Source organism: Furipterus horrens, unplaced genomic scaffold, assembly GCF_987537825.1.
Source record: "Furipterus horrens unplaced genomic scaffold, mFurHor1.1.pri manual_scaffold_7, whole genome shotgun sequence".
NCBI classification, from domain to species: domain Eukaryota; kingdom Metazoa; phylum Chordata; class Mammalia; order Chiroptera; family Furipteridae; genus Furipterus; species Furipterus horrens.
This window is the reverse complement of record NW_028327177.1, coordinates 138,476,238-138,499,925: the sequence shown is the minus strand read 5'-3', so window position 1 is coordinate 138,499,925 and position 23,688 is coordinate 138,476,238. Positions and strand designations below refer to the sequence as shown.

At 49.2% G+C, this 23,688-nt stretch overlaps 2 protein-coding genes across 2 annotated transcripts in view; one reads left to right on the top strand and one right to left on the bottom strand.

Annotated features, from left to right (window-relative positions):
- Nucleotides 1-1,537, top strand: part of LRRC2 (leucine rich repeat containing 2) — a 29,081-nt gene extending 27,544 nt beyond the window's left edge. Inside the window, exon 9 of the mRNA XM_090284633.1 lies at nt 479-1,537. Within this exon, the coding sequence (XP_090140759.1) occupies nt 479-528 (50 nt within the window). The 3' untranslated portion in view covers nt 529-1,537. The remainder of the gene's footprint in view (nt 1-478) is intronic.
- Nucleotides 1,538-1,903: 366 nt separating this feature from the next.
- RTP3 (receptor transporter protein 3) lies at nt 1,904-17,994 on the bottom strand. Its single transcript, XM_090284959.1, is given in 5 exon segments — nt 1,904-1,927; nt 4,265-4,414; nt 4,416-4,488; nt 4,490-4,897; nt 17,912-17,994. Coding segments are annotated over 5 exon segments (738 nt in total).
- Nucleotides 17,995-23,688: the final 5,694 nt, after the last annotated feature.

Genomic DNA, 23,688 nt, shown 5'->3' with positions numbered 1-23,688 from the left:
CAGCTATTCGACCGAGAAACATACACTTAAGACATGAGGGTTGCATTGCTAATTACACATAAGTTTTTAACTAAATGACATTGACAAAAGAGTATCCTACCTAAGGGACAATAAGATTCTATTTCAAAAAACCATTTAAATTCAACATTAGGAAAAGTCATCTCATGTAAATCAAGGTACACCTATATCAAAATCACAAAAGGAAAAACACAAAATGGCAGGTTAGCAATCAGCCCGTTTCGTTTTGGTTTTGAACAGGGAGGTGATCATGCAGAGGGGCAAGGAGGTCACAGGAAAGAGGGGGGAGTGTTTTTCCCAGTGGTTATTTCCAAAGTGCTCCGGAAGGCTTACAGCCCTCCCTTCCTGTCACACGAATGTGTCAACAGGAAAAAGGCCTAAACTTGTCTGTTCTTCTCATGTAGTTACACTTAATAATGACATAGAGGACAGTGGAGTATCTGCTTCCCTTTTGTTACAGAATCCGTCCCCAGCTATACCACCAAAGTATCTTTCAGCCTTCAGCTTTGATGCCACCGGCAGAAGACTGCGGAGTCCCCCTGTCCTTGGCGCTGTACATCTTTGTGTGGTGGGTCACATCACAGAGATGTGATGGCTTGTGCTTAAGCACGGAGTCTAGAAACCATGGTCATAACTGTTTGGAAAAATTTCAAATATATGAATACCTCTCTGTGGACTGGGGAATTGATAAATGGGTTTATGTATCGATATTTAAAGTTCATTCGCGTACACTTTTTTCCAAACAATGCGCATTTGATATTTTAGAAAATTATTTTTTAAAAAAATGATAACTTAGACCAAATTCTGATGTTGATTGCATTGTTTTCAGGAATCAAGGGATAAGGGGTGTGTGAAAAGAGCGTTTATGTTGGACTAGTCAGATGAGAGTTTTTAGTTTGTCTTTTCTAAAGGAGTTTTAATTAAGTGCCAAGCTTGTTTTATCTTCCTTTCCGTTTAGCCCCGATATCCGATTTCACCGATAGATAGCTGGTGGCTGGAGGTCCGTGTAAGGCTGCGATAAGACTGCGTGTATGTCTTCAGATATATTTCTTGTATGTATTTAGCGCAACCTGTACTCTGTAGTCTTTTAGAAATGCTTTCTCTTCAGTCAGTTGTCTGTGGTTCGTGTTCCAGTGCAGTTTAAACAATTTTTCTTTGCCTGTAACAGTGACAATGTCAGTAGAAGCAGCGTGTGAGAGCGATTCAAGTGAAATTAGTTTTCCTAGAAAACATCGTAGACTTGTTCTTTTTTTGTCACCAGAGGATGAGGATGAGGGTTTTGAAGAATGGCATGATGCAAGAAGTAATCAGCCAAGGATTATGCCTCTCACCTATCCGTCTGGCTTTAGGATTGAAGACTTGAATGGAAAGTCACGTGCAACAGTACAGGATTCTTATGGACTGTTTGTGCCTGGTGAATTGTTTCAGGATATCTCCAAACAAACGGACTTACATGCGTCGCAAAAGACAGGGGTTGAAAACTTGCAGCGTTGTGCAGGTGGACTGTGACAAACAAAAATGAAATGAGAAGATTTTTGGGGTTGATTCTATGAATGGGACTAGTTAGACTACCATTGTTACATTTATATTGGTCCCATGATCCTGCATATATGCAAACTTTCCCCCAAAAAATAATGTTAAGAAATAGATTTGAAATATTATTATGAATGTGGTATTTTCCAGACATAGGGAGACAGATGTTTCCAATCATTTATGCAAAATACAACAGCTAATAGAGATTGTGGAAATAAATTTCAAAAAATATTATGATCCATCTGAAGCTATATGTATCGATGAATTTTTGATACCATTTCATGGCCGCATAATATTTAGGCAATATTTAAAACAAAAATGCCACAAATATAGTATTAAATTATTTATACTGTCAGTCACCAGGGACTGACGCGGTCTGAACGGAAAGCATAGTGTCAGTCCCCGGTGACTGACATAGCGCTTAATGTGTTAATGCATTATTTCTTTTACTGAGAATAATTGTCCTTAGGTTTATACAAACTGCTATTTCTATATGTTTTAAATTAAACTTTGCAAGTGTGGGCTCTCGGGAGAGACTTTGGTTATAATCTGGGCCTTGGAGGTAGAAAGAAGGGCTGGGGTGTCTGCACTGGGCAGGGGACACCGAGGTGGTGTGCTGGCAGCCCTCGTGGAGGAAGGGTGGGTCTGGCTGGTCATGGGAGGCCTCGCACGGCCTGCATGGGTGGTCACCTTGCCCAGAGTGCAGAGAGGAGGGACCCCCTCCTAAGGTGGCCATGTAATGCAGCAGGAATGACTAATTGACATTGTTGAGGAGTCCCTCGCAAGGCTTCCTCGAGGGTTCCACAGGAGAACTCTGCCCACGGCCAAGGTGCCCGACCCAGAGTGCGCTCACGGGACTGTGCTTTCCATCGGCAAAGATGGGGTTCTTTGTGGGACCCCACGCTCTCACATCACATCATGTGGTGTGGAGAGATTGCTTAAATACCCACCTCTATACCACTGTCTTGGGCTCAGATAAACAGGCCTGTGTGTTGAAGATAAGCTTAAGCGAGTAGCTTTTGTGTCTCAGAAGAAAAAATGCGTATAATCACATATGTTTATATATGAATCGACTCCTGTGTGGTCTAGCCCAGTGCTGTTCAGTGAGCTTCCTGCAGGGACGGCAATTCCTGTATCTGTGTCCTATATCGGAACCACCAGACCCATGTGCTCCCTGAACACTTGAACGATGGCTGGAGTGACTGGAGAGCTCCATTTTTAATTTAATTTAAATTTAAATAGTCAGAGGTGGTCACCATGTTGTACGGCGTGGGTCTAGCCCTCGGGTTCTAGAGAAGTTCATCTGGGCTCAAAACGAATGGTGAACTTTATTTTATCTGTAGAATCAGTCTGTCCCCAGAGGCGTGCCTTTGAAAAAGGTTTCTCCTGACACCCCTATAGCTTGTCTTGAGGGGCCTAACCAAAATTCCAAATACTTTTTTCCCCAACATATGCAAAACAGGCAGAGCATTCGAAAGCCACATCCCACGTTTGCTTCAACGTAAAGACAAACTCTGAGGAGTAGGTTAAGAGATAAGAGTAGGAAAAGGAGCAATCATGTAATTGAGCCTCAGACAATTGTGTTTTTCTTTTTAACTCTTTAACTTTGTAATTCAAACTTATCAGTTCTACTGCTTGAATGATTTTGGTACTTTATTTCACGGCAAGCTTATGCTATACATAGTCAAATGGAAAATATATCTGAAAAGGGTAGAAATGGGAGCTTTCCTACCAACTGACCGTCCGGAAGTTACATAAGTTTTATTTCAATAAAAACAGTCTTTTGTGCAGAAATCTTGTCTTGGTGTTCATATAAAGAAATAAAAAGTACTACATTGATATATAATTATTTCATGGTACCTAATACCCCAAATATATTATTGAATACAATGCTTGTAGCTACTATTTAATTTATTCCTATCAGTAAAAATACAGAAAGATTCTCAAGTGGAATATACATCCGAATGACAATATCTTAGAGATTTGAGAAGTTTGTATGTTGCATGTGTTAGTGACCCAGCACGCCTTCCCCACCTCACCGGTCACTCTGTGTCCGGCCGTTTACGGGCTTCTGGGACGCGCTTGCTTCCTTACGTGCTGTCGCTCAGGCATGTGCTTGTATCTCTTCAGCCCCACTATTGCATTTTACGTTCCCGGAGTTTGCCTCGTTCGGATACGTGGCCTGCGTTCCGCTGTTTGAAAGTGAATAGCAAGTCTGAGGAATGTATCCACAGATTTCTGTTGTGTTCCCAGTAATTATCTCTGTGCTGAGATGTACAAATATTATTTTTGATATTTTCCTGAAAGTATAAACCTGCACTATACAAATTACATTTTCTAGAAATGCAAATCGAAGGCATTGAGATACCACCTCTCACCCTTTGGAATGGCTTTTGTATATATTAAACAAACAGAAAACCAGTGTCTGCGAGGACGTGGAGAACTGGGACCCTCGGGCACTGTTGGTGGGAGTGGAAAACGGTGCAACTGGTGTGGAAAACAGTGTGGTGGTTCCTGTCTCTGGATTAGCCTCTTCTGAATATGTCACATCAGTGGGATCATGCAATATATGACTGTGTGTGTCTGACTTTTTAAACTTAGCACAATAATGCTGAGGTTCATCTCGTGGTTTTTACAGAAGGGACAAGCGCAGGGGCATGATTATGATTAGAATGATCAAACAGCAACACATCTTTGAACTGTAGCAACAAACATTTGAGTTGCAGGGCATGCAGTTCGGGACTAGGTGGGAATACGAACTCTCAGTTGAGGAGACATGGATTATACTCTCCGCCTGGTAGTTGGTGTTTGCTCTGGGACTCTTAGCTCATGGGGGTTCAGAAAACTGGAGGGTGGGAGATACGTTTCCTTTCCTCAGCCCCGGTGTTCCCTGTCACTGCGGCCACTGTGGTGCTCCTCCCCGTGGGAGAAGGTACCCACGAAGTCAGGTAAGTTTGTTGTGGGAAGTCATGGGGATGCGGGTGACGGTTTGGCATGATCCAACCCACTCAGAGCACAAAAGTCCGGCAGACACGCCTCACAGTTGTTCATGTCATGTGACCTTTCAAGAGAGATGTCCTTGATTGTAGGAATCTCCTCCGTTGACTGAAACACTTCTTCATAGCAGTCCTTTAGAATTCGGAGCGCCGGGTTGTTTAGGATACTTGACATGTTCTCTTCTGTGAACTTGGGGACATCAAATGGAGGCTGAGAGCACTTCTTACATCTCTGGGCAAAGATCCTCATCTTCATCTGGCCCTTGGACTCTATCTTACTCCAGTACATGTGGAAAAGGACCTGAACTTGGGCAGAGGCCCAACTGAGGAAGCACCAGGAGCACTTGAACCTGTGGAGACAGTAAACGAGAACAAGACCCTTGGCTTGGCTCAATGAGGCCCCGCTGTGGGCTGGGCCAGAGGAAAGAAGCGGGGACCAACATCACAGAGGCGTGGCTGGACTGGGGTCATGGGTTAGTGGGGGAAGAAATTACCGAGTCCTTTGTCCCTATCTCCACTGTGCCACCAACATGCTCTGGGACCCACACGTGTCTATCATAAAGATGGCAGATCACAAACTGTCAGAGCTTAAAGGGATCTCGGGCACCTTCTAAGTTCAACGTGATCATTTTAGACATGGGGACATACTTGGAACTCATCACACCCAGAGAGACAGTGGGGCAAGAACTGCAGTTTCTTGACTCTAAAACAAGGCTTCTTCGAAGGTCGACTGAAGTGGGTCAAAGGCTACAAGTGCAGCAGGAGCTATTAAATCAGTCCCCAGGAACCCTGAACTGAAATCCACAAACAGACACAAATGGGTGCTGGTAAGTGCTCCAGGCTGCTTGCTTGTGTCCCCCTCAAATGCACATGTTGAAACCCTAACCCCCAAGGTGATGGTGGTAGGAGATGGGGCCTTTGGGAGGTGATGAGGTCATGAGGGTGGAGCCCCCGTGAATAGCATAAGTGCCCTTATAGAAGAGACCCCACAGAGCTCCCTAGAACCTTCTGCCCTGTGAGGACACAGGTCTGCCACCCAGAAGAGGGCCTTCGCCTGACCAGCTAGCACCCTGACCTCGGACTCCCAGCCTCCAGAACTCTGAGCCATAAATTTCTGTTGTTTATAAGCTGCCCAATCTGTGTTTTTAAAATTTTATTTATTTATTTATTTTAAAAATTTCACAGCGTTTCCAAAAGACTAAGAGAGTGAGTCATAGACCCCCTGGGTCAGGGGTGAACACTGAAAGCTCCATTGCTTTGCTCTCAGTTGGCCAGGGCCCCCCCACCTGCCAGTGTTACTGGGAGGGCACAGTGCCCAACTCTCTTTACTCTGGGGTAATAATTACCACTTGTGTGCGCAACTCTAACCAATATTCTAATTTTGTCTTAAAAAAAGGTCACATAAATAAAGTCCAACTGTATATATATTTTGAGTCTTGCTTCTGTTAAATGAATTAAACCGAGAGGCAATTAGACGGAGGTGGCTCTAATGCCTCGGTAGCCTGGCCAGGCGAACAAAGCTAAGTCAGAGTTCATGCACTGGAATCCGAGAAAATGAAACTTATGAACAACCAATCACAAGTAGCCAACTGGGCTTTCCTAAATAAGGCAACTGTGGAAGCCAGAGCCAATGAAGTGACTTCCGTGCTTAGCTTCTGTGTCTTCTCTATGAAAACCTGGCCCCTAGCTCCTGGCCTTGGAGCACACCTAGCCACTTTTGGTTTGGTGCTGTCTGATTCGAATGAATGTATGCTCAAATAAACTCTTGGGGAAAAATTGTTTTACAGATCTTATTTATTTTTAGAGAGTAGGCAAGGGAGGGAGAACAAGAGGGAGAGAAACATCAGTGTGAGAGAGGAACGTCGATCAGTTGCCTCTCATACACACCCCAGCCTGGGACTGAACCTGCAACCCAGGCACGTGCCCTGACCGGGTATCAAACCGGTGACCTTTCGATTTGCAGGACATCGCCCAGTTAACTGAGCCACACTAGTCAGAGCAACTCTTGAAAAGAAAATTTAACACACCTCACTTTACCTTTTAACACTTCTGTTACTCAAAAGCATGTATGTGAGATTCATTCATGTCGTTCCGTGCTTCAGTGACTTCTTCATTTCTAGTTGTGAATATTCCGTTGAATGGAAATTACAGTGTATTTAGTCATAGTACTGTTGTGGCCCCTGTAGGTTGGTCCCAATTTTTGCTTATTACAAATAATAGGGCTATGCTTGTACTTAGACATGTGTTTTTGTCCACCTTCACAAGCATGTTTGTTGGGGACATAACTGAAAGTGGATGTGCTCAGTCATAGGGTATGAACATGTCAGATACATCAGATTTAAAAAGAAAAGATTCTATTTATTTTTAGAGAGAGGGGAAGGGAGGGAGAAAGAGAGGGAAGCATCAATATGTGGTTGTCTCTTGTGTGCCCCCTACTGGGGACCTGGCCTGCAACCCAAGCATGTGCCCTGACTGGGAATCGAACTGGTGACCCTTTGGTTCACAGGCTGGTTGGTGCTTAATCCACTGAGTCACACCAGCCAGGGCTAATATATCAGATTTTGAAAGCGATCATACCGTGAACAGTATATGAGCGTTTCAGTTGCTCCAATCCTCACCAACACTTGGTATTGTCATTCTTTTAAAATTTAGCCTTTCTTTGGGCATGTAGAGGTATCTCTATGATTTAAATTTATCTTTCCCTGATGACGGTTGAGGTTATGCATCATTTCATAATGTTGACTGAACATTTGGATATTCCCATTTGTGAAGTACTGGGTCAAGGCTTTCCCTCATTTTAAAAACTAGGTTATCTTTTCTTTATTGATTTCTTTGGAATTTAAAAAACCTGTTTTCCATATTGGTTCTTTTTCAGTTACAGGGGTGACAAATATATGTGCTTTGCTTTCTACTTTGGAGATCTTTATAATAATAAATACCTTTTACTTAAATAAATAAAATAAAACCCAGAGCAAATGAATTTCTTAAAATTATAGAACATTAAAATTGACTCATTGAATATTCTAGGTTATGTGATCTACGTTGTTCTAGGTGAGTTCTACAAAGCAGTCAAGGGAAAGATAATTCCAATCTTACACAATTTTTTTTACATGTCATAAAAAGAAGTCATGCTGAACAAGGTTTGCTGACCTCTGAACTGAGCTATGAATATCAATGTGGTCATAGCGCACAATCATAGCTTTGAGCAAAGAACTCACGTTTCTGAAGAATATACACAGTGTGATCCCACGTATGTGAAGAACAGAACCCCAACACCATCCTCTGGCTAGCCTGCCCTGAGACCAGCCTGCCGTAGAGAAGCTCCCCTGGTCCAGGGGTGTCAGGCACACGCTCACTGACACACAGGAGAGCCACCAGGAGGGACCCCTGGTCAGTGCCCAAGTGAACACTCACCGGCTGGGATTTGGAAGGCTAACCAGCCTGCTACCCCTGCCACCAGCCCAGGGGTACAGACCACCAGTCTGAGTCTGCATATCTCACCTGCTGGCCTTGGCCCCAAAGTGCCACAATGGGGTTCCTTTATTAAATTAGGACACATTCCTCTGGGCGGAGGCCCGCCTTCCCTCCCAGTGGAAGCGCTCCTCGGTAGGGGTGCAGCCAGTAAAGAACTGTGAACTATGACAAAAGAATAACTATAAGATATATGGAAACTGTTGTACTGAGGGCCCAGGGACAGTGCTTAAGGAAGGACACTCTTGGTAGGGGGGCCAGGCCTCTTTGGACAGGGTGTGGTCAGTCCACTGGATAGCAGAGCCCTTCACTGGGAGCCAGTGGTGACAGGCCTTCTGTGTGCCTGAACCTGGTGGAGTCCCGACGACGGGGTGCTGGAGAGGATGCGACGCTCAAGGCCAGAGGGGGAATCTGGGTGCCAGCGCACAGCAGGGGCGTGGAGCTCACAGGCTCTGCAGGGCTCCCGCCGCCGTGTGGAGAGCGCTGCAGAAAAGGTTATCTAGCACCAGACCCGGGCTGCAAAGTTACAGCCCCCGGCGCGGTCCCCAGCGCCACCCCACACTGGAAATGGCCCCAGGGCCCCTTCCTCCTGCAACGTTCCTCCAGCGCCCTCTCCTGGGGAAGTTTACTATTGCGCTCCCTCTAAAGGAGAAATGCTTGCCTTCCAGCTCAGAGCACGTGTGGAAGGAAGGGTGCACTCAGCGCTGGGAGGCGACACGCTGCGAACGGACGCAAACTTCATACAGACACAAGACATAACCACACCTGAAGGGGCCGCGAAAGGGGGCCGATCTACATAACTCTGGGAAACAGTGTTTTTCCTGGAGAGTGTGAGGCTAAAGATGAAAGAAACTTTAATATACTCTAACCTGTACGCTTGTCTCCCAGAGGGGTACAGGTTACCGGTTCTGAAACTGCTCCACAGGTGTGCTGGGGCTGAGCAAACAAGAAAACGGAAGCTAGAAGGTGGGCCAAGTTGCTCACACTGCAGGAGAGGGGAGTTACAGGTACACAAGGAAGCAAGGCTAGAGCCAGTCCTGAAGACTGGATTGGAATCGCAGACATCAGTATGAGGCTCAATATACTCCTATACACAGATGGAGACAGATAGAAACAAGTAAATATGTCTGTCTCCATGGCTTACCTAGATCAGCTATTACCCAGCTCTGTCTGCTCAGAGGGCATGCACACCCGGTGCTCAAATCTTGGTTTCTAAATATTATTCTCCAATACAAGGAATGAAGGCTCTTTGGTGAAATGGCTGATTCTAGACCTAGGGCAGAAAAATACAAGATGAGCCTGGAGCATCTTGTATTGCAAGAAAATCTTGAAATGATTTTTTAAAAAATGGGGGCAAGTCAAAGAGTTGTAGGAACCGACCTGAAATAGCTTCCAATGGCCAAAGCCGGAACAATTTCAGCCACAAAGTAAATAATATGGTATTAGATTATAACCCAAGGTACAAAATAAATATACACGAATCCATATTGATATAAATAAATCATTGAGTAAATAAATAAATAGAGGAGAAAGTCAAATTTTCTTTACAGAAGAATCCTGTATCAGTCTTTCCCTGGCTCCTGTAGTGGGAGCACTCCTAACCACTTCCGGCTTGGTGTTGCTCAATTGCAATCATTTTTTGCCAAATAAACTCTTAAAAATTGTAACATGCCTCACCTTATCTTTGAACAGTTCCAATCATATTTCTGAGTGGCCCAGGATATTTATATTATCTGTCTGTCTGCCCCTCACTGCCCCCTGAAGTCAGTTCCAGGACGGAAGTGACTTGCGTTGTGTTCCCTGGTTTATCCTTGGCCAAGACCAGCCCTCAGATGTTGGCTGGGTGAACCAAACGGATGGTAGGAGCCCCTTGGGCTGTGTCTGAGCCTCAGGGAAGGAGAGTGGGGACCTGCTGCTATGCACCCCCTCTCCCTACCTTCAGGGCCTGGCTGAGCTGGAGAGGCCCCTCAGACTTTTTTTTAAAGTATATTTTATTGATTATGTTGTTACAGTTGTACCAATTTTTTCCCCCTTTGCTCCCCTCTGCCCAGCACCCCCCTTCCCTCCAGCAATCACACCCCCCTTAGTTCATGTCCATGGGTCGTGCATATAAGTTCTTTGGCTTCACCTTTTCCTATATTATTCTTAACTTCCCCCTGTCTATTTTGTACCAACCAATTATGCTTCTTGATCCCTGCACCTTTTCCCGATTTCTCCCCCTTCCTCTTCCCAGCTGATAACCCTCCAAATGATCCCCATATTATTATTCTGGTTTGCTTAATTGGATGTTGTTTTTATTTTTTAGATTCAGTTGTTGATAGTTGTGAGTTTATTGTCATTTTAATGTTCATAATTTTGATCTTCTTTTTCTTAAGTAAGTCCCTTTGACATTTCATATAATAATGGCTTTGTGATGATGAGCTCCTTTAGCTTTACCTTGTCTGGGAAGCACTTTATCTGCCTTTCCATTCTAAATGATAGCTTTGCTGGATAGAGTCATCTTGGTTGTAAACCCTTGCTTTTCATTACCTTGAATACTTGCCAGTCACTTCTTGTCTGCAAAGTTTCTTTTGAGAAATCAGCTGATAGTCTTATAGGCATCCCTTTGTAGGTAACCCTCTGCTTTTCTCTTGCTTCTTTTATGATTCCCTCTTTATCTTGAAACTTTGGCATTTTAATAGTGATGTGTCTTGGTGTGGTCCTCTTTGGGTCTACTTATTTGGGATTTGCTGTGCTTCCTGGACTTGTATGTCTATTTCCTTTGCCAAATTTGGGGAGTTTTCCTTCATTATTTTCTCACATAAGTTTTCAATTTTTTTCCTCATTTTTTTTCAATTCTCATTTCCTCATTCTGTACTGATTGACTGTTTTTTTCTTCCTTATGTTCCAAATCATTGATTTGAACCCCGGTTTCCTTCCCTTCACCATTAGTTTTGTGTGGATTTTGCTTTATTTCATTTAGCATAGCCTTCACTTCTTCCCTTTTGTGTTTGCCATACTTAAGCACATCTGTCAAGTCTGTGAGCATCTTTATCACCAGTGTTTTGAACTCTTTGTATGTTAGGTTGGCTGCCTCCTTGTCTCTTAGTTCTCCCACTGGAACCTTGATTTGTTCCCCCTTTGGGCCATACTTCTCTGTCTCCTCATTTGACAGGCTCCTGTGTTTGTTTGCCTGTGTCTTAGGTGGAGCTGTTGTTCCTGTTATGTTGTAAGGGGCAGAGCCTTAGGTATTCCTCAGTACAGGGTGATTGGTTTCACCTCATGTGGCACTGTATGTGGGGGAGGGGTCTGAGAGGGAACAATGCCACTTGCTTAGCACTCACCTCTGTTCCAGGCACTTCTCCCACTTCTGTATGGGACTGGTGCCTTTCTAGCTATTGCCTTGGCTGTTGTTCCCAGAGTGGGTGGGCCTGCACATGTTCTAGGACTGTAGGGGCCCTTTAAATAAGCAGACTCTGCTGAGAGACCAGCAGTTTCTTCTTCTGCCCCAACCCCCACTGGTTTGCACAGTCAGAAGCAATGAGGCTTTATTTTCCCGGCGCTGGGACTGTGAGCTGCGTGGTTTGGTCTGGTGCTGGGAGCACTCCCCAGGTGTCCCTCCCGACTTTTTATAATGTGTGACTGCGCTTTCCGCCGGCCTGCCACCGCCACCACTGCCACCGCTGCTGCTGCTGCCACCGCACCGCATCCTCTCCGCCACAGCTCTGCCCCTCCCACCTGTCTGGGTGAGTACTTCTTCTTTATATCTTTGTTTGTTGGACTTCCATGCAGCTCAATTTTCTGGAACTTCTGGTTGTCTCTAGTTTTGAGGTAGTTGTGTTCCTTCTTAGCTGTGGAGGGAGACGCAGCATGTCTGTCTAGGCCTCCATCTTGGCCAGAAGTCCTCCAGACTTTTATTTTCAGGAGTTAAAGCCTTTCTGAACACATCCACCAGTCTTGAAACCTGGCTGCTGCTAGGTAGCCAAGGTGGCTAAGAAAAAAATCTGGATCCAGAGAAGTGCAATTGAGGGCTTTTGCTAGAAGGGAGACACTGCGATAGGGTGGGCTGAGTCACAGACTGCGGCGCCAGGGAAGGGGTAGAGGGATTTTTAAGGATGTGGAGCAGACCCGCAGGGGGTGTGGGTCACCCTGCTGGTCGAGTCCAGACGTCCAGGGTGTAGATGCTTGCGAAGCAACAATGTCCTCTGATTAGGGGCAGCTGCCAGGAGATTTATGGTCCTTGTTTCTGGGAAATGATCAAGGGAGAGGGGAAGGGGCAATGGAGGCGAAACCGGTTCTCAGCAGGATGCCGGCGGCCATGCCTCAGTTCCCTCCGATAATAGGGAATGTCATGATCGGGTGCATGGCTGGTGACACAGACCCTCTTTGTTTTAGCACCGACGGTGGCTCAGGTCCTCCAAGTCCCAGCATATCAGGTGGTAGGTCATGGGCGGGCAAAATGGCGGTCTCTGGCCCTAACAGCTGCCTCAGCCTCCAGCCTCCACCCCCGCCGCCATTGAGGACATTGGAAATAGCACATCTGCTTGCTTGCCTTTCCCAGGGGTCTCCAGTTTCCCCAACCTGCAGGTCTCTGCCTTTCAGGAAAGGGTCTGATTTATTTGAGAGAGAGAGAAACAGAGAGAGAGAGAGAGCGAGAGAGCATACAACATAGTTATTGAACATTTCCACAAAACTTCCACACACCTATTCACTCAAGCCGCAGTCCCTTAGGGGGTGTCATTGGGCCACTACAGGGGAGAAGACACGTGTGTCCCCGCAGTCTTAGAGGCATCTGGAACTTTAAGCACTTTCCTGCCCCATGGGTGAGGCAACCCAGGTTCTCCCTGGAAACCTCCGGGACCCCTTGGCAAATTCAGCCAAGTCTGCGGTCCTTTGACAGAGGCCTGCGGGGTGAGGAGGGGGCGGGGAGGTTGAGGAAGAGCCCTGGACTTGGAGTCCTGGGTCACTTGGGACCTCCCAGGGAGTCCCTGAGGAATTCAGGAGTGGAATCTTACTGACCAGCGTTCCTCCTTCCTACCCACTCCCACCCCGCCTCCTGTCCTCTCTGCCCCCTGCCTTCCCAGCCTCCTTGTCCCCCTCCCTCCCTGCTGGCCTCTCTCCCCTCCTGCCTCCTTTCTCCCACTATTCCTTCACTTGGTCAGTCATCATGTATCAAGGGGCTGCACCACACCAGCCGTGGGTGGCAGGCAGAGCAGAAAGGAAGACTGGAACCAACAATTCTTTGGGTCAGACACTGTGGATTATCTGTGCCAAATTTTGTTTTTTTTTTTTACATAAATGATCTAATCCTCACTACAACCCTGAGAGATTATCACCCCCATTTTAGAGATGAAAAAGTTGAGGTTCCAACTGAAGAATTAGAAATGCTGCTCCTATAGCCCAGGGGCACTGTTGGAGGCTGGAGGCTGCCATTTCTCTGTGGCTGGTTTATGTCATCCTTGAGCTCCAGGTGACTGCTCCTGTCTGAGGTCACCTCCCCCAGCCTTGGCATCATTTCTCCTCCAGGCTGTCAGAAGACAGGAAACCCGGGAGCTACTTTCTTGTCCCTGCTGGGGGCAGGGGTCTGTCAATGCACCTGCGGAGAGCAGCTTCCTGGCCTAGACAGACTTCCTCTCTGGTTCACGGAACCCCGACAACTGTGCCCACTCCTTCCTTCCCCCCTCGTCTTCCTGGTCCTCTTCCAGGGCTGCGACAGGCCTTCAGAGATTCTGAGGAACGTTCTCCAGGACATTTTTTCTTCTAAGTTCCTTCCTGAGCCCTTTGCATGGAGGTGGTAGCCCTGGTCTTTCTTACCCAGAGTCCTCCAGCCTCGATTCAGTCCACTGCCTCCCTCCCTCCTCCTCTGGGAGACATGAGCCTGGAATGTGGACGAGAGCCCACCTCACACATTGGCACAAAGGGAAAGTGCCACAGCCCACACCTAGTCCTCTTCGGGAGGCCTTGGTCCCAGTGGCGATGGGAGGGCAGCTGAGCCGACTTGGCCTTGGTTTCTACGCCTAGCAAATGGTAGCCACAGTTGGCGTGACATCCGATATCTGTGGGAAGCAGAGGAGCTGGTCAGCTCAAGACGGTTCTCTGAAGGGCTGAGGGCCTCCTAGGCCCCAGACCCCTCCTGCAGACTCTTCCTCTGAGGAGGCCTTGTACTCTCTCTAGGAGTCAAGTTGGGTCCTCAGAGCCCCGACCTCCACCAGCCTCGGCCTGTGACCTCAGCATCCCCCAGGGCTGACATTAAGCAAGCAGGTGGTCCTCCTTTGCCACCAGCAGCTATCACGGGACCCGTGGGTGGACCTCCTGCACCACAGTTTGCTTCCTTGTCCCAGGACCTCCGTTCCTGCTCACTCTGGCTCCCCAGCAGGGAGCTCTGCCTCCCTTCCCAGGGGACAGTGTCTCGTCACCCTCATGGCTAGTCTGGGCCCAGAGCAAGAGAACAAGGCCTGGAGTCCAGACAGTAGGGTCTGTCACCACGTTCCAGGCCACCTGCCTCTGGTCCAGCTTCCTAACACCAGCTCCCCCGCTCCCTGAAACTCCAGCTGGACCCTGGACAGAGGTCTGACCTGATCCAGAATTTAATCAACAAAAGAAAAGGAAGAAAGCTCGCTCCTCTGGGAGCTGGCGGGGGCTGGGAGGGCAGGAGGCGGGCCGGGGAGGAAGCTGGCCGCTCTTTCCAGTCGGAGCTCACTCTGCAGACCCCGGGGGAGGGGGGGGTGGGAGAGTTGGCCTCTGTGCCCCTAGGTGGCAGGGTCTTGCCCTTCCGAGCGGAGGAGGGTCGGGGTGGGGCTGTGATTTGGGCAGCACAGCTTTGGGTGTCAGCACTGGCTGAGAACATTGGACTCGATTTCTCATCTGTTTCCTTATTCCTCCTACGGGCTCCTTCGGTGTCCTTGCTTCATTAACTGCAGCTAGTTTTGATTGGCAGCCATGCGTCATGCGATGGGGCCCTCAGGTCATAAGGGCTTGCAGCCAGTAGGGGGGTGGGGAGGAGGGACATTGGCAGAACATTCTGGGGCAGTACATTCCAGGCCCTTCTGGGCACTGCCTCCTCAGTAGGAACACGCACTTCCCAGCAGGGACACCCCTACTCCCCTCCTTTTCCAGGGGACAGCCGTGGAGGAGAGCACAGTGCCCAGGGCCTGTGGCAGCCTGGAGGGCGCTCTGGCTTCGTCTCCCTCCCAGGCCTCCTCATCTGTGAGCCTGGCTCTTGGGATGCTGGCACCACCTACGTTGTAGGGGCGGCCGCGGACCGAATGAGTCGTGTCCACACCGCGTCCAGAACAGGGCCTGGCGCTCAAGTGTTGGCCAGCGTCTGCCAAGCATCCTTTTTCCTCTCTCTCCCTCCCTCCTTCCTTCCCACCCACCCCCTGTCCCTCCTTCTCCCGAGCCAATGCTCCAGCTCAGACACCCATCCTACTGCGACCTGGGAACCACGGTTTTTGTTCCTCTACCAGCATCCACGGATTTGACTTGTTTTTGAGCTTTCTATAAGTGCGGTGAGGTGGGAGGCGCTCCTTCGTGTCCGTCCACTTTTGCTGAGGGTTATATCTGTGAGATGGTGTGGCCAGGTCCCCGCAGCGGGTAGTCGCCCTTGGCTCATTCCCATTGGTCAATTTGCTTCCTCATCCTAGCACCCGCCCACCGCTAAGAGACATCCTGGCTGTTTACGGGTCATGCTCCTATGAACACTCCTGTTTATGTTTTTGGTGCACACATGTCCACGCTTCTGAGAGAGGTGTTGCCTGGCTCAGCCTGGATCATGAGAGCCAGCTGTTAGGTGGTCCTGAATTTGGAAGGTTTTGCCCCACTCCCCTTGCATTCCTGTGGCTCTTGAGGTGACTTATGCCTATTGCATGTGTGTGGTGGGGATTCTATATAATGTGATATCATGCCTCTCTTTCTAAGTCCATATTTAATGGTGTCCATCCATGCTGGGAACATGGAAACGGCCACAGGGGAGATTTCTACACCATGGGAATTGGCTGGGGTGGATAGCTAGGGGCATTTCCGTGGGCAGATGTCTCCTTACTGTCCAGGTCTCCTGTCCTTTAAGCATCAGCCCCATGGCCCACCTGGAAGGAAGCCTGGCCCAGGCTGTCCCTGGAGCAGACACCCAGTTTGAGGAAGCTTCCTTCTTGAGGCTTCTCTTGTAGGTTTAATCCTCACATCTTATGCGTCACTGCTCAGATCGAATCTCAATAAATTCTTTGGTGCACTGACATTTGTGGGCAACGGAGCGCTCTGTAAAATAATAAGTATTGTTCAAAATCCACATTCACCCTTCCGAGGCTTGTGAACATGCTCATTGTTCTCCCTGCAAGCAGGGCAAACATTTCCTGCTCTTTCTCTCACGGAGAGGCCAGGGTGTGGTCCTAGCCAAACAGAAGGGAGGCTGAGCTGCGGAACCCACAGAGGCCGGCTCTGCAGCAGATGCAGACTGTGCAGGGAAGAGCGTCAGCCCCCTCTGAGGTCACGTGCAAGGAAGGGGCCACTGAGCCCACGACAGCGCAGCAGAGCCGAGGGCTTGCACGGGGCGTGGTCTGCACTCCGCCGTCACTGGCACGGGTGGGAGAGGGGGCAGAGGGGTCCGAGTGGGGCTTGACGCAGTGGTTAGGAAAGCTGTGGAGTCGCAGCCTCCCCAGGCGTGAGAGCGTCCGTGGTCACCATACAGGCTATTTCATGAGCCTGTGGTGTTGGACACCGTGTTGTGTGTAACTAGGCATCAGCCTTATCCTGGGGGAGAAAATGGGCCCACGGTTCAAAAAATAATTTTATACACAGTTCCAGACCTCCGCCTTTGATATCTGTAGTACCAGGGGCTCTCTGGTGGCAGGAAGTCAGGGGCTTTGTTTCTCTCTACCCACCTGGAGGTCCAAGGCTCTGTCAACCTGATGGTGTCTAGAATGAGACATCTGGTCTACCCTCTTCCTGTCTGTCTCATCCACAGTCTTCCCCATTGCAGTCAGTGCAAGTCCATCCTTCTCGCTTCTCAGGCCAAGCACCTTGGTGTCATCCCCCACTCCTGACCTCCACCCCCTGCATCCCTTGGTGCTGTAAACAAATCCCGCCGGCTCCACCTTGAAGACATGTCTAGACTGCAACCCCTCGCCCACTTCCCCTCTGCCGTCTCCTGTCTGTCCTGGATTATTGCTGAACCTCCACAATGGTATCTCTTCTCCTCCCTTTCTCCCTTTTCTCCATATAGTCTCAGCTCCCTCCAATGGCTTCTACTCCCCCAGAGTAAGGGCGGAAGTTCTTCCAGGTACCCACAGGGCCCACATTTCCTGGTGCCTATAATTTCCCCCTCAGTTATTTGGCTCCAGCGAAGCCCACCATGTCGAGGTTGCTAGAAGCTGCTGGGGTGAAGGAGTGGGGGAAGGAGCTTTCGCTTTTCCCTCCAGAGCCGCCACAGTTGGGAGGCAGACTCCGTCCCTATTACAAAGTCTTGGGTATAGGTCTTCCATGCCTTTTCCAGGACATTCTCCTCTGCCTGCTCCCTTGCCTGTTGTCCTTGGGGGAGGGATCACGTCTGATTCATGTTGATGACCCCAGCGCTGGGCAAGGGGCTGGCCCAGAGTTAATGCTTCATGAGAATATTTTCAACTGAAGCAACAGTCCCCCACTTCCCAACCCCCAACAGGGCAAGGAGTCAGAAACCTGATACTACGTAGCCCTACCAGGGCAGGCCTGGGTAGGCCACATGCCCCCTTTGGGCTCGGAGACGCCATTTGTAAAATGGCATCAAAGGAAACATTCACCTCTGAGACCGTCTGATTTTTTGGGTCAAATTATTTCACAGGCGCAACCTCAAGCCAGAATATTTCCAAATATCCTGGAAATCGCTCACTTCCCTGACTTTTTCCTTCATTTCCACACAGCCGTCAGGTTCTGCTTTCCTCCACCTGCCCACAGGCTTGGCCCACAGGTTCCTCATTCTCCGAGTCCCCTTCTGCTTGATGCCCAGCCTCGGTCCTCGGGCAGCCATGTCTCCTCCTGCCGCTGCCTCCTCATCAAGCTGCGCCTTCCCCGGTCACCACCGATGATGGGCCTGGACTCAGCCCTCGGTCCCTGGCACTTTCTGTCACCCCTGCCATTGCCTGTCCTTCGTCACCAACATAGGGACCTTCAGCTCTCGGGGAAGTGACCACGTGGCCGCATGGGTTCTGGGAAGGGTTCCCCTGCAGCCCGGAGAACCTCAGAGGCGGGGGAGAGAACATGTTGTGGAGCAGGGGAGCACTGAGAGGCGGGGGGGGGGGGGCAGCAGACTGGGAGGCGGGTCAGGAAGTGCCAAGAGGAGCCGCTGAGGCTGCCGGGAGGGCAGCTGTGAGGGACTGGGCAGGAGGGGGGAGAGAGACAGGAGATGTAGACAGAGGATGGGCAGAGAGAGGCACACGGGGGAACTGGGGCGGACAGATAGAACAATTGCCCCAGACCTGGGAGGTGGGTAAGACATAGAGCTGGCTGCAGACTCCCACGTCTCCGAGTTTATTTACTCTCATCACTGCCACTGCCTTCTGGGGCCCCAGCTTATCTAATGACTGAAGGAAGGGCCAAGGGGCTCACCTGGAATGGGGGTGTGGCCTTGGGGTGGGAAGCACTGAGCTGAGGGAGGAGGAGCAGAGGGCAGGTGGAGGGAACTGGAGGGGAATAGTGACTCTGGAGAATATATAAGGAAAGCCTTTAAGCCAAGAAGAAAAACACTGACCAAGCAATTAAAAAATGGGCGAATGATGTAAGCAGCTGCATGAACACAGAGGATACCCAGCTGCACCGCAGCCCCCCAGAATGCAAGGGCGCTCAACTTCATTAGTCATCAGGGAAAACTCAAATGAAAACCAAAATGCTGTATCACCACACCCTCAATGGAATGGCCGGAACAGCAAGGCAGAGAATGCCAAGCCCCGGCCAGGGTGTGAGCGAACTGGACTCTCACGCGTGTTGGCGGGAATCTGAGTCGTTTTCACTGACTCTGGAAAACAGCTTGGTGGAAGTTTCTACAGCAGCACATACGAGCTGTGCGTATGCCCAGGAGAAACGGGCACGCGTGTTTATGGCAGCACTATTGTAAAAGCCCCGCCTTAGAAATTGCCCACATGTCTACGACTCAGAGAAAAAGATAATATTTGCTATATTCACATGAACAACGACCATATAGCAATGAAAATGTGAGAACTATCTCTTTACTGACCAACATGGGAGAATCTCCTAAACAAAATTTTGAACCAAAGAAATCAGATACATTTTATATCATTTTGCTTATAAAAAGCTTCAACACTCAAAATGAAAAAATTGTGTTAGATGTTAGGATTGTGGTTACCTTTTGGGGTAGTGACCAGGAAGAGGCATGTGTAGGGCTTCTGGGGGTTGGTGATAGTCTGTTTATTGAATTGGGAGCTGTTTTCTAGAGAGGTGCCCAGATTTTTAAAATCCATCAAACTGTACACTTACGATTTGTATGTGTGTTATATTGTGTAAGTTTTATTTCAATCAAAAATTTACTTTTAAAAACTGAGCGTTATCAGACTAGGACAAAGATATACACAGTTTTTTTAAAAAAAGAAATGTAAGCTTGGTTTGGCATTCAAAAGTAAATCAGTGCACTTCATCACAAAAGAGAAAAATCAGATGATTAGCTCAACAGATGCTGAAACTCAATGTTCATTTATGTTAAAAACTAGCGTCAATGGGAAATGCCTTAATTTACAAATATTTAATGGGGGAAATGTTGAAGGCTTTCGGACCTGGACTCCCCCATCTCCGTACCTATTCAGCCTCATACTCAAAGCCTCTTCTGGTGCCAAATGATGAGAAGAAAAGTAACGAAGCTCTCCTTATTGTGTTTGTGGACATTCCCAAGTAATTAGAATTAATAAGTGAATTTAATGAGGTTGCCAGGTATAAGGGTAATATACAAAACAAATTGTAGTTCTGATACTAGAAATTATTAGACAGTGAAATAGATAATGAAAAAAAAAAAAGCATGATCTGACAAACACGGTGAATGCAAGAAACCAGGTACAAAGAATACCTATCGTATAATTCCATTTATATAAAGCTCAAATATAGGCAAAATAAATGATAGTGTTAGAAATTAGGATAGCAGCTAATTTGGGGGGTGGGCAGAGGGTGCTGATTGAGTGGAAGTGGGGGGGACCCGCTGGATATCAGCAATGTTTTCTTTTTTGGCCTGGGGGGTGGTGACATGAGAATTAGAGATAATTTGCTAAATAATTATACATTTATGTTTTTACACCTCTCTCTGTATGAGAGTCACTTAAAGACATTTTGAAAAAAGATTACTGGGCCAGCTGGGTTTAGGTGATCCCTGACGGTCCGCTGTCCGTAGCCAGATCGGAAGAGCCACATCGTTCAAGGGTGGCCCTTTGCAAAGGACAAAAGACGTGTGGAAGGGAGAAGAAAGTCATCTCTGCTCACAAGAGTTAACCCAAACAATAACGAGTCTCTCTCTCTCTCTCTCTCTCTCTCTCACACATACACACACACACATGCATGCATGCGCGCACACACACTTACAGCTGCGTTTCTCAAATATGTTGGCTTGGCCTACTTGGATGCTTATTCAAAGTCATGATTTCAGAGTCATGGGAGAAACTCGGGCTCTTTTCTTTTCCTCCCTTTTTTCTCTTCCTTTCTTTTGTTTTCCAAAATAGACAGTCTTTTAAGTGAATAGTAATCCCCCCAATGAAACACAGTCTGTAATAAAATAAAACAGAAACCAGACTAGACAGAGTGTCCGGTGGCTGATGTGTAGACCTGGCTTACTGGGAGAACCTTAGCCCAGAGGAGGAAGGAGGATGAGATGCGACAGAGTCAGAGTGTAAGGAGAAGAGAGGAGGGGCAAGGAGAGGGGCCTTGGAACCACTGTTAGCTCTGTGGCCTTGAACGATTCCCCAAGGATGGACCGTAGTGGGGGAGACAAGAGGCAAGGAGAGTGGTCCGGAGCCCAGGGCCTTCTCATGACCACGGGTTGAGAAGGAATGAGTGGGCACGTGAGGCAGGGTGGAGGAAGGCAGTACATCTGGGCACCAGATCGCACGTCGTGAGAGAAGGACAAGGGGCGATTGGAAAGGACCCCCAGGTATTGACCTGTACATGGAGCAACTGAGAGCCTGGGCCCACCCCTGCGAGACAGGGCTGAGGAGAGGACCCTAAGGAGGGGCAGGGATTCAGAGAGGGATGAGGAAGACATGAAGAAGCGGCAGGAGGGACAAGCAGAGAGAAGCTCTTTGATTGCTGAGTTTCCTTTGCAAATGGGGCAACATTGGGCAACAGCACTATTGGTCCAGAGCCATTGCCCCCATGCCCTCAGCTTCTCCTAACCCCCCACAAACTCCACAAGCTCCAGGGACTTCAGGGCTCTTCAAGAGGGTCAGTTGGTGGCCAAACTTTTAGTCTCTTCCCAAATGGATATTTCTGAAAATTAATACTCTCCGGAGAAAGATTTTGCTCAGGATCGAGATCTGCTCAGTGGATCAAGAAAAGGGGGCATCTGCTCCCCCTCTCTGCCCCTCCCTGTCAACATGAACACACAGGAGGTGGAGGATGGGTGGATAGGATGCTCTGGGGGGGAACCACGTGCCTTTGCTCTCTGTTAATCACCTGCTGTGCAGCCGGGGGAGAGTGCAATTTCAGTAATAGCATACAATTTAGGAGTAAATGGCTCAGGTCACAGGCAGGCACCTCCTAAAGGGACCTGAGCTTGTGAGAGTAGGGGGAGGAACGAGGAGGAAAGAATCCAGAGCCCAGAAGGAGAGGGAAGGGAAGAAGTGTAAGAGGAGGGGGTATGTCTCTGGAGAAGACCCATGCCTGGAAGTTGCTAGACACAGAGGTCCTGCGCTGCTAAGGACCCCTCTGGGGACACCTCCAAGCCTTTGACTGAAAACTAGTCCACTCAGATGAGGATGTCTCTGGACCTGAAAGGGGGGTGCATTAGGGTTTGGGGGGTGCATTAGGGTTTGTGGGGTGTCTGACCCGCTGCCTCTATAGTTCTTGCCGCTCATCCCTGGGATTTGTCTGGTGTGTTTTCTCTTGGGCTTTGGGAGCTGATGAGTGTGTCTGAACTGAGCATCCAGTCAGCATCTCAAACGTCAGGTGTTAGCTCCGTCCTCTTCATGAGATGGGTATTATTTGTGGCCCCTTTTTACACATGGGGAAACTGAGGCCTAAACAGGTAGAGAGACTGGCAGAGGTCCAGGTGGCTGTTCAGGGTGGAGCAGGTTCAAACCCAGGAATCCAACCACATATCTCCCCTGTGCCCTCCAGCCTGCCTGGTTGTCCAGAGGAGAAATGAATGGAGGGACACAGAAGGAAAGTCCACCCAGAGCACAGGTCAGGGGCTGGGCCCGTCCGGCCTGGAGGGGTTGGGGAGATGCAGCACTGGCAAAATCCAGGGACATGGAGGAAGAAGGTGGCTTCTTGCCTTTTTGAGGGCCCAGTTCAAGCACCTCCTCCATGAAGACCACCTGACCGTCCCCCATAGGAAGCAGGGAGCGAATGCAGAGGCCACCAGGCAGCCGAGCTGCAGGCGCTGAAGGCTGGAGAGCAGGCCCCTTCCCTGATAGAATGCAGCCCCCAGGGAGGGGCAGAAAAGGGGCCCAGGGTCAAGTGACTCCGCCTGGGGGTTTCCCTGGACAGGGGCCTGGATCCTTCTGGGAAGGAGTTTGCATGGCGGATCCCATGCCAGAGACTGCCTCCCTGCAGGCTGCCCCTGGCTGGCCCTTCCTGGAAGTCTCCCGGGGCCATGCCTGCTGCCCGTTCTCACCTTAGTGGATGTGGGACAAGATGCCCACGGAGATCAGATTTCTGCCAGGGGCGTGGGGTGCTGCCCTGGCAGGAGAATTGAAATCTTGCAAACAGGGAGACCTGGGTTGTGATTAGGAGGGGGAGTTGAGGTGGACGAGGAGGAGGAGGAGGAAGAGAGCTGTCCAAGGATACAGAAGTGCTTTGTCTCTGTGGGTTCTTTGTAAATTGGGCAACGTTTGGCAACCAGCTGTATTAGTTAATAAAGCCACCATGTCCCTGCCAGCTGAGCTCGTTCCTGTCGGCACCCACTCGCAGCCACACCCGAAGACTCTCCAGGACCTTTGGCTCTACGCTTGGGAGCCAATCCAGGGCCCACGTGAAGGCCTTGCGCTGGAAATCACGGTCACCACACTGGCAAAGAAGCAGGGGCCCTCTGTCCACTGCTTCCTCGTTCTTTTTCACCCTCTGCTCTCTCTTCAGGGCAGTCAGCAGAGGAATGATCAGGAACAACAGGGGGTCACCAGAGAGGCGTCGGGGGTCAGTGGATCATCTAGAAATCTGTAGGTCTGCCACTGACCCCACCGTGTGACCATGGACAGGTTGCTTGGTCTTGGTCCCCTCACCTGGAAAGCAGGTCTAACAAGGCACTCTGTGGTGTGGCCATGGGAACTAAAGCCGAGGCTGATGTGGGGAAGGGGCTGGGCAGTGCCTGGTCCCTCCAAGGGGTCCAGTACTTGCTGAGATCAAGAGCAAAGCTGCTCCTGGGCCTCTGTGTGCTCTGAGCACTCGGAGGGTCCTGGGCCCTGAGGAAGAGAGCCCAGGTTGGGGCTCACGGGAGACTCAGGTTGTCTCTCAATCCATGCACTGTGCGACCACAGGAAACCCTCAGTTTACCCGTTTTTAGAGCAGAAACAGT